The sequence below is a fragment of the Vidua chalybeata genome, chromosome 3 (genome assembly GCF_026979565.1).
Source record: "Vidua chalybeata isolate OUT-0048 chromosome 3, bVidCha1 merged haplotype, whole genome shotgun sequence".
In the NCBI taxonomy this organism is placed as follows: domain Eukaryota; kingdom Metazoa; phylum Chordata; class Aves; order Passeriformes; family Viduidae; genus Vidua; species Vidua chalybeata.
This window is the reverse complement of record NC_071532.1, coordinates 54,204,306-54,215,374: the sequence shown is the minus strand read 5'-3', so window position 1 is coordinate 54,215,374 and position 11,069 is coordinate 54,204,306. Positions and strand designations below refer to the sequence as shown.

At 41.3% G+C, this 11,069-nt stretch overlaps 1 protein-coding gene across 1 annotated transcript in view; it reads left to right on the top strand.

Moving 5' to 3' along the window:
- Positions 1-11,069, top strand: part of TIAM2 (TIAM Rac1 associated GEF 2) — a 165,919-nt gene that overhangs the window by 75,809 nt on the left and 79,041 nt on the right. The window contains exons 3-5 of the mRNA XM_053937337.1: positions 2,177-2,288; positions 3,364-4,566; positions 10,294-10,729. Of these exons, the coding sequence (XP_053793312.1) occupies positions 3,370-4,566; positions 10,294-10,729 (1,633 nt within the window). The 5' untranslated portion in view covers positions 2,177-2,288; positions 3,364-3,369. The remainder of the gene's footprint in view (positions 1-2,176; positions 2,289-3,363; positions 4,567-10,293; positions 10,730-11,069) is intronic.

The window sequence follows — 11,069 nt, the reverse complement described above, 5'->3', positions numbered from 1 at the left end:
TAATTTCCAGGGCTTCCACAGATCAAATAATGTAAAACACTTGAGTGTTTGGAGTGAGCACAGCCAGAGTTTGTCCATGACCACCACCTTGCCCCTCTATCGTGCAGCCAGGTATAAGCTGACTTGCTCTGCTCTTCCTCCACTAACTGGAAGTAACAGAAATAAAATTGCTTCACACAAGTGAGAGGCAAGAGAAAGGCATGACAGCTGATTTCCAGGGCAATGGTCTTTGTGTAGCCTCGGAAATGCCCCAATGGGTTATTGCAAAGTGTGCAGATGTTGAGCCTACCGTAGCTTTCTGAATGGCTGGGATGCTGAGAAAAATTGCTTGGGGCTATTTCTATGGAATTTATTGACTGTTCTGCTGTAGTGCAGACTGGTTCCTGCACAGACTGAAACACTGCTTTGTAGACATTGTGCCCTGAGATAAATTTATACCCTCACCCGTTGTGTGGCCTGTGTATCAGAGACATGTACAATGGACCCTGGTAGCCAAGGCTCGAGCCCTGACGAACTGAATGTCTCTCTTTTGAGGTTCATGGCAGCAGTTTGCTCACTACCTACTCTGTTAAAAGGATTACCTAACCATTGCACAATCACTATGGAGACCAGATGGTCTTTTTGCCTATTTCTTTAGACAAATTGAGTTCAGTGTTTCCTTATGAAAAGATATAAGCCCCTCAAAGGTTTCTTGTTGAATGTACTTTCTGCTCCTTGATGAGGAATTCTGAATGTAAACTCATTGCTTGTTTGTGGTCTGTCCCTCTTGGATATAGGAAGACAATACTGCTGGGTGTTGGCAATTTGTTCAGGAGCTTGGAGCTAAGGAAGTATGTGTGTTGTCTTCTGCTAACCTTGAATCAATAGTATTTTTGTTCAATCCAAGTTGCATATGACACTTTAAAAACTGTTCACATAGAGGAGTACACTTAGCAGCATAGGCAAATCAAACCTGCAGAGGCAAAGGTATCATAAATAGCAGACTTCCAAAATGTTAAAGAAAGTAAGAAAATTACAGATTTTTTTTCTTTTTTGAGTGTAAGATTAAATTTCTGTAGCTTATCTTTTTATCAGATATCTTTGTGATAAGACAATTCATGTTTATAGGTCTGCAGCATCTCTATCATGATCTGTCTCTTCTAAGTGCTTTATTTGCTAACATCTTTCTAGACTTGCTGTTAAGACTATTTTTAGTTCTAGTTGGCAACATTTACCTTTGTTTTTGGTAAGGTCAGCTACATACCAATGAATTAATTCAAACTCTTTCCAGGTTCTTATACAGTAAATAGCCACAAAAAGAGTCAACGAGAACAAAATCCAGCATGTTCAAATCAAGTAGTTATTCAATTGAAAATTATGAACCGTAGCCATGGAATTTAGGCAGAAAAGAAAAATTTTGGTGGTCGTGTGTTAAGAATGGTTTGTAACTTAACTCTGTGTTCCAAAACTTAGTCTAACATCTTGTACTACTTCTTTTCTATAGAGTGTCTCAATCCCTAAGCTGCTGGTGTGTTCTATGAGATCCAGATTTGGTCCTTTTGCTTTGAGTTGCGGTCTTTGTGCGCTAAATGAAGAGCCAGTAATTTCAGAGGGTTAGGAAGTGCTTGGGTCTTGTTACCTCCGGGTCTGTGCAATGCTTGGTGCAGCCTTTTTCTTTTTTACTGGCAGATTAACTTAAAATCAGAACAAACCTAAAGAAGGAGGTTACTGGGTGGCTGCTGGAGTGAATTTCATGGTGGCCTTTCACTGCAAAGGTCATGGTTGGAATCCAGGCATGGGGAAAGATAAACAGATGCTGTGGGACATTGCTCTGCTCAGTCTGGTCCACACTGTAATGGACCACTGCACAATACTGTGAACTGTATAATTGGTCTCCCAAAAGGAAAACTGGAGAGGGATGAAAGTTTGTCCTGACTCGTCAGTGAGAGGAAAGAAAGACAAAGAGGAGAGAAAATGAAACATTTACTCGATGACTTATTTCTACTAATTCAATGTCAATTGTTAAAATATGCTTGTAAAAATGTGTGTCTAAATTCCAGGAATCCCCTTCATCGGACTTCTCTTAATTTGTAACTTTTGATTTTTTTTCTTTTTTATTCATTTTACATACAGTTGGAGTAAAGTGTAAATTGTATTTGACTGAAAACTCTTTTTTGTTTTTTTTGATGTTTTTTAGGAAGGCTGTGTGCAGCTCCATTCTGGTTTTGGCAAGCATAGTGGCTGGCCACAAAGACAATGCAGAGCATACTGACTGCTAACTGTGCTTGTGCTTGAGAGTGTTCCTACAGGTTTGCTCTTTCTTTTATACTATACTTTTAATCTAAAAGTGCTAAGGGCTTGAAGTAGGGATGTTAAAACATAGAAACTCTAGAAGATAATATTATGCTTTCGCAGTGGCTTGTTTTGACAATGTTTTAATGAGACAGCAGTGTATCCTCCTCCGGGTGATAGTCTGAGATCCTGTGTGTAAAGAAGCGTAGCGCCGATGGAAAAAGCATTCTGGTGTTGCTTCTGTACGTTACAAACACTGGAGATTCATTCTGAGTTACAAAAAGAACAGAACTGTCTTTTTTACTTTGGGTTGCACTTTATGTAGGTTTGAAATCTTCAGTCACCTCAGTGGGGCAATTTAACTGTTCCAGTGTGTGCTATTCACTGCAGACACTGTGAAAAACTGAAGAGCATTTCACCAAGTGAATTATCGAACTGTGCTGTGCTGAATGAACATAATGCAGTTTTGTGCTGTAGTGGAAGATGAGGCTGTTTGCTAACCAACTTATTTTTTGTCTGATTTTTGGCATGGTGTTTTTTTGTTTTTTTTTTTTCCTTTCTCCCAGATTAGCTTTATTTAAACACATAGCTGGGGTTTACTGAACATTTTATTGAGGCAACACTTGGTAGCACAGAAATCAGTCAAGCTAAAACTGCAGTGGGCTTGTCTGCTGGCAGAAGGGATTTCTCTGAAAGTACAGTTCACTTTACATCTAAGTTATGATTATCTTGCTGTCTCCCTTTCATTATGCCATTGTTCTTGGGAGCCAGAGATTTTGTAAGTTATAAGAAAAGGATGTTGCCAAGGGTGTGGGTGGAGGAAGGTGTTGACATGATTTCAATGGAGTTAGATTCCAGCTTTATAACAGAGGGGTAATGAAGCACAGAGAAAATAGGCTTTCCTAGCTTGCCCCTAAAATAAGTTCAGTTATGAATTTAATATTGTACATGGCTATTTAATGGCTTTTTTTGAAACAATTGTTTCATATCATTTTTTAAATAGGCATTTTCCTGTGTAGAGGGTAAAAATGGCCTGTTACTTTTTGCTCTATCTTTTAGCCATTGTTTCTAATGAAACTTTTCTTAATTTAGTGGAAAATGGGGAATTCAGAAAGCCAATACAGTCTTCAGGGATCAAAAAATCATGCTGCTACTACAGCTGGTGCCAAGCAAAAGCCTTGCTCTCTGAAAATTCGCAGCATTCATGCTAAAGATGAAAAGTCTTGCTCTATGCATGGATGGGGACATACCAGCAGCGGCTCAAACTACAAATCAAGGTCCCTTGCCAGAAGCTGCCTTTCACACTTCAAGAGTAGTCAGCCTTATTCCTCTAGACTTGGTGATGCTGTGATGAAGGTCTCCAAGAGCAATGTCCATGCCAAACACAGGACAAATGCCTCAGGGGACTACTGCCAAGGGAATAACATGATGTTTTTGCCGGAGAATGGTTTCCACTATATTGGTCTCCAAGCTGGAAGTAATCATGCTGCCTCTCGAGAATGCAATGGCCACATTTTAAATTGCTACGGAAAGAACGAGAGTCTTGAATCAACCTCCCCATCAGAGGACAGAAGGAGTCCTAAAGTTCTCATTAAAACTCTGGGGAAGCTGGATGGTTGCTTGAGGGTCGAGTTCCACAACAGCAACAACAGCAAGGTACCAACCGAGGAGTCCAGTGGGCCAGTGCAGTTGCTGAGGTATTCCCCTGCCTTGGAATCTAAGCCAAGTAACCTGCTTGATGTCAGGAGGAACTCCAGTGCAGACTGTTCTTCAAGCCATCGTCTGTCACCTACTGATTCAAGGCTTCGGTCTAGTAAAGGAAGCTCCCTCAGCTCTGAGTCTTCATGGTATGACTCTCTCTGGGGAAATGCTGGGGATATCAATGACCTGGATGGTTCATATTTGACCAGGAGCACTCCAGATACAAGCATTCATGCCAGTTTCCCAGCAAGTGACAACAAGAAGTCCTTCAACCAAAGTTCATCTCTTTCCTCACTCCGAGATCTCTATAAGGATACAAATTTGGAAAGCACTCCTCCACCTGGGATCAGGTTGTCTGATGAGTATATTGACACTCCTGGTAGCCTAAGCAACCGTGTCTCGTTTGCCTCAGACATTGATGTTCCCTCCAGGGTAGAGCAGGGAAGTCCTGCACATTACACCTCCTACACCCTCCCCTGCAGAAAGTCTAAGCCCCTCGGTGAGGATGCATCCAAGAAGGATACGTTGAAGAACCGAATGCGGCGCATCAGTGACTGGACGGGAAGTCTTTCAAGGAAGAAAAGGAAGCTGCAGGTATGTACAAACCAGCCTAAGTGCATGAAAGTTGCTTTTTATATTCCTCTTATAAGCATAGTGATTGCATGGTATTTGTCTTTTTTGCAGGTTAATTACTTGCTTATCTCATTTAGTAATTTGTGGAATTTTGAGAAGTATTGCATCCCTGGTGCTGTCTGAAATGTCAGCAGCAAAAAAATATACACATTATTTTGTTAAAATTTTCCCTTCCTATTTTCATATTTTGCCACCTTCTAAGTTAACTCCAGTCTCTTTGCAGCCTAATATCTCTGCGAATTTGCTTTTGAAATTGTTGCATTACTTAAAAAGTGACTTGGGGTTTAAACCTTCTTTTTATTTCAAGTATGAAAATAAAACCTCTCTCTCTATATATGCTATGGATTAGCATACATTATCTGAAGAGTGTGGAAGGAACAGTAGAAGGAGGACATTGTAGCCATCTTTTTAGATGTTCCCTATCTGTTTTACTGGCCTCACCACTCACTTTTTGCATGTTGGTCCATTTCTAGCAAGGCAAGCAGCTGTATTGACCAGAGGTGTTGGTTCTGCTTTCACATCCTCTGAAGGCATTACATGGAGCAACCTCCTCCTTCCTATGCGTCAGCTTAGTTCACCAGATGGAAAAACTTGAGTTGCCATCTGGCTCACTGGGAGATGGTAGTGTGAAGAAGGAGATGGGAAGGGAGAGCAAGAGGGAGGGAAAGGATGTTTTTTAGAAGAATTTAAGACTAATCCCATTAATAGGAATTTAGGATGCCTGTGGTCAGGAATGAAATTCTCATCTGTAGCTGCAGGCCCCAGAATTGGCTCTTTAAATACCAGACTGTGCCTGGTCTCTGTGTGTGAGTTTGCAAGCTGAGATGAGATGAGACCGTTTTTGGATTTGGTTTGGATTTTGGGGTTTTTTCCTTCCTTTTTTTTCCCCTGAATCTTCCTTGGTGTTTTTCATACAGGAACAGTCACTGTGCTTCCCTAAATGAAGGAGGCTTCCTTTCAGCAACATTGATGTGCTGGCCACTTCAGAAGTTTCCTGTCTCCTGTGCTGGAGATTCAGACAGGTCTTGTGCTTAACCATGTGCAGTGTAAAACTCTGACAGGCCCTTAAGCTCAGAAATTAGCTCAGTGTAAAGTTTGCTGTGTGCATCCTGGTTGGGGGCTATAGAACTGGGAAATGAGAATGAAAGCTGTTTATTTGCATCACTTCTTTTGTGAGTTGGTGCTCATGTACTTTATCAGACGCTGTCTTTTCACGTTCTTACTCAGCTGTAAAAGAGAGGGCAAAAAAACCTGGAATCACTGAGGAGCCTCAGTGCTGTGTTCCAGGATTCTTCACTGATTTCAGCATCTGTAGCTGCTCTGGATTTTACTGCCAGGCTTTACATATGATTTCTGCATCCCAGACCTTTAGTATGTATTACTTAGTTATGACATTTTCAGAATGGCATTTGTGGTGTGCAATTCATATCTATTTTCAATTCACTGTGCAGTGAACTGACTTCAGACGCGGCAAGGAAATTTGGCTGGCGAGATTGCATCAAGCTTGAATCAGATTCTGGTAGAAGGAAAAATGCCCTAACTCCAAAAACGGTGGTTTCTTAGAAAAAAGCATAGGAAATGGTTAGTCACTGATTTTAATCACACAAGTATCCAGCAACAGGAAGGGTAAGAGGGAGGTAGTGAATGCTTTGTAGTTTTGCAGTTCCTTGTGTGGCTTTATTGGTTCATTTCCATCTTTCATGCTTTGAGTAACCTGCCATCTCTTCTGGGGGTTGATGGGTTGTAGTTTGGTAGTGCTTATATTCTTAACAGGTCCTTTAGCTTAACAAGACAGAAGTGTTGTGCATGGTTCTGATCTGTCACGTGGTTGGTCCCTGTTTGTGTGACTTCATCTCGTTGATGGCAGCATCTGTGCTTTGCTCTGAACAGCGTGTCCCTTCCTCCGTACATTAGTAATAACTGGCTGTGAGTCACTTGGGCTGAACGTAGGTGAAAGCTGGAATATTTCCCTGTAAGTGGGCCTAAGTGCTGGTGGTGGCTGGGTAGTCCCTTCAGCTGCCCCAGTGGAAACAAACCAGCCAAGCCCCCTGCTTCATGGGAGCACAGACCTAGGAGGCACAGGCTTGGGATATTGAGGCCAGACCCCTGACACTAGAAAGGCAATGGAGTTTAATCTCCTTTGTGAACAAATTGCAGCTTAAACACAGATTTTCTCCATCTTGAAGGCTCTTTCCAGACCATCTTATTCAATGCTTGCTAATAGGCAGAGTAAATGTAGTTCTAGACAGTTTGTTCTGATGTCAGTATTGCCTTCTACATTAGTTATTCTTTCCTATTTTTTAATCTGTTATGATTTATTTAAAGGGAGAAGTGGTGTCTTTTCTTGGCCTGCATTTGTGGGGCTATACAGACTCTCCTTGGTCTCCTGTGTTAAGATTGGAAATCTATTTCCTTTTCATTCTGGCATCCTTCCCCCTCATCTGTTTTAAATCATCCACAAACAGATTTGCATATGGGAATCCTTGGTTATGCCCTGTCCAGTTTCTGTCAACTCAAGTTTTTCCAAGACCTAGTTTTCCTTGCATGAGGGTGTTCTAAAGTGTTCAATGCATCACTGGTACTATATGCATCACTCAATGCATCACTGGTACTGTACTGCAGCACACATGTTCATTTAGTTTAATCTGTGCTGAAATGGCATTGGGGTGATGCTGAGTCGCAATTCAATGTGTGTGAGCTGAAAGGTATGTGTGATGTATGTGAGACCTGTGGACAGAATTTATACAGACTTGCTGCAGAGCCAGATATGGCTAAAGATGATGGTGTAAACTCTGTGCAGCTCTTTAACATGAAGAACATTAGCAATTTCTGTGTAAAATGAAAACCCATCCACCAGAAACAGCTACTGAAGAAAGGTTCTTGAATTAAGTAAAATAGCCTCACTTCCGGAATCATAACAGAAATTTTATGACTTTATAAGCCAGAGCCCTGATGTGGGCTGTAAAGAGAATTTAAAAGAAAAGTACATTGAGTGAACTTCTTAATTTGACTTGAAAACTGGCATTAGATTGTCCTTTTAGCATGGGTCCTAATGAATGTAGCAGGCTGCGTTTTTCCTGTGCTGTTCTTTGCAGCTAATTATTACGTGTGTCACTTTGTCTAATTGGTATCTTAGCCACTTTATCTTTTGCCTTATCTTTAGCTATTCCAGAGTATATCTCAAACATTGAGAGATCTCCCTGAATGCAGCTGAACAGAAACAGAGATCTATCATCACTAGATTCAACAGAACAAAAACTGGCAGAAAGTCACCTGGCAGGGAAACCACCTGGACCAGTAACTTGGGTCAAACCTTTTCAGTAGTGGCAGATATTGCTACAATGACAGCTTTCTCAAGGACCTACATAGACTGCCAGACTCTGCCAATTCAGTTCTTTAAGAAAAGAAAAATATAAATTATGGTGTCCTGGTGAAGTGTATATATTCATTTTGTATTTTTTATCCATTTTCTCTACTTTGGTACCTCCTCATTCCTACCCTTTCTGTGTGTGAGGAGAAAACATAGGATTTGGTTAGTGGCTGGTCATTGACAGGTTGCATCCCAACCTTTTTCTTAATGTTTGTTGTTCCAGTGGTAGGTTTTCACAACAGACCCCCTTCTATGTATTTGCCATGTGTTGTGTCTCTTACTAGTGTTTTGGGACTGAAAGAAATACATATTCTTAATAAGCTGTATACTAATGTTTTCCAGAGGTCACTAGCAGTTCCTGGAGAATAGTCAAACAATTAAAATGCTGGATTTTGGCACACAAATACAGTGGCAATAATTAAAACAAGGGTGAAGATAGCTTTCAGTTTCCCTCTGATATACAGATCGCCAGCACACTTGTATGATCTACGATCTACAGTTTATTTGTAGCATAAATGCATTACATGCAGGATTTTATCCTGGTCTGCCACCCTATGTGCTGATCTTCCTCCCTTTACCATATAAAAACCAGTTAAACTGTTGATGTTTAGGGAGTTACTCTTGGACAACACTGATTAACACTCTGCAACAAGATTTGAGGAAGGTGCTCCTTTACCATGAGAATTGGATCACCAGACAGTGATTTGAAAAGCCAGACTTGAAGTTCAATGTACTATAAGGGGACATGGGTTTCAGGTCAAACTGTCTTTTGTGAGACCACAGGCAGCAGTGTCCTACTGCTGGAAAAGTAGTTTGTCTGGCATCACCTGGGAGGGTGTACAATCCCAGTCTTGGTCACACACCGGAGGTCCTGATGCTATCAAAACATAGCACAGCTTTTCTGTTGCAGTTTTGAAGAGCATCAAGTAAGAAGCAAAGAAATAAAAAAGTAGCTGTTTTCAAAGCTGCTGGGGAGAACAGCTCCCAGGAGACCAATGTTTATTTACTTTGTTCTTAGTACAGTAGTCTGTGAGAAAATAAATGCTTTCAGAGAGGCAGTCTAAACTTGAAAGTATAATGGCTTTATTATTACTGAGGGTAATAGCTTCACTTCTCGAATTGTATATTGCAATATCTTTTTTTTTCTTCCCTCACACTTTTACTGCAAAAAACAATATATCTTTTGTGTTTTAGGTTCTTAAATCTTGGTTGCTTTTAAATAGCATTGGGAATGCTTGAGTTCAGAAGACAATAAATGGCTTCTTAGGATGGATGGTGTGGTTCTCAACAGTGAAGTTAGTCCAAGGAGCTCTGTTTTGGGTAGCAGGAAAATCCCTGTCCATCCCTGGAGCTTGGGAGAGCTGGGATCAGATAGCATATTACTTGGAAAGGCTTAAAAGAGCCTTTCCAATCTGCCAACAAAGTCCCACGTTGACAAGCAGTGGCAAGAAATGGGCCTACTCTAGCATCCATTTCAAAGGCAAAGTTGAAGTCATACCATCAGGCCTGATTATTTCAAATAAAGTTGGCCAGCCCTCTCAATCCAAGGGATGAAGTTACACAGTGCAATTAGGAGAACAGCCTGCCAGTGCTTGATGGACTGATCAAACTCTCAGGATGTTCCCAGCAACTCAGAAAATACACAGCTCTGCAGTCTGGAGACTGGATTTAAGCCAGTCAGCAAGTGTATCTTTCTTTTTTTAAATCACATATTGTTTTAAATTAGATTTTAGTCAATTGATCAATTCCAACAAGCTTAAAATATTCTTTACTTTTGACCTTTTATTTTTGTTGATCAAGCACCATTTGTATGACAAATAGAAAGTGGAGGTTAAAATCAGCCTTGTGTTGAAGCTAAATCTAGCCACCTTGCACCAATGTGATAGCACCAAAGTATTGAAAACCCTATAATAATAAAAATACCTGTTGTGACACTATTCCTGCTTGTACTCAGATGCAAAATATGGTGCCTGTGTTTCAGATTGAGGATGTAGTTGTCTCCTGGAGTACCTCAGGTTTCAGACAGTAGTTTCTAGTGAAATTTGAGATTACTCAAAGCATGCCAGAATTACAAAAGTGCTCAGATTAGTGGACCTACCCACTTATGGGGATAGGGGTTTAATGGGGTTCTGCTGAAAAAACTGGATGGTAACAGTGATGGGTGGTGTCAGTGGCTGAGGCAAAGGCTGTGATATAATGGTGAAAAGATGAAGGAACTGAGAGTGGCCAAACATGAAACAAATTTAATTGACAAATGAGGTGTGTCTTTTGATCGTAGCTCTGGTGACTGATCGCAGATAAATTCCTTTTATGCACAGGAGCCAAAGTGTAAAGATGGGAGTGAATACTTTGACAGCAGAATGGACAACTTCACTACAGACATACTGGCACCATCACAGCTCTCCACTTTTCTGTGGTCTCCTGGCTCCAGTCATGCCCTGTCCCAGAGAAGTGAGTCCACCAATGCTGTCAGCAGTGATGCCTTGAGGCAGAACATTTATGAGAACTTCATGCGAGAGCTGGAGATGAGCAGGATGAACTTGGAGAATACGGAGACCTCGTCAGAAACAGAAGACTCAAGTGGCGAGTCCCTTAGCTCCTTGGAGCAGCTGGATTTGTTGTATGAGAAAGAGCAAGGAGTGGTGCGCAAAGCAGGGTGGCTGTTCTTCAAACCCTTGGTGACCCTGCAGAAAGAGAAGAAGCTGGAGCTGGTCACACGACGGAAATGGAAGCAGTACTGGGTCACACTCAAAGGTAAAACCACCACGTTGATCCTTCATCTTGGCAGCAGCAATTCTTTCTGTTGTGTCTCAGCAGCATTTCATGCATGCTGACTTCTGTTAGCATATTTAGGGGGATTAGAAAATCACACCTAACTTTACAAGGTTCACCCACCACAACTTTGCAAGGTCTATCCACCACCTAAAGTGGAGCATGTGCCTAGGCAGCCCACTGAACTGAGGTGCTGCTCAGTGTCTTTGGGATTGTGTGTGCAGCTTTGTGTTTCATACCATAGTGGGAATCATTTTGTCTGACTTCCTAATTTGTGTGTTCATATCAGATTGGGAAGTTAGAAGATGCTTTTGGATGTTTG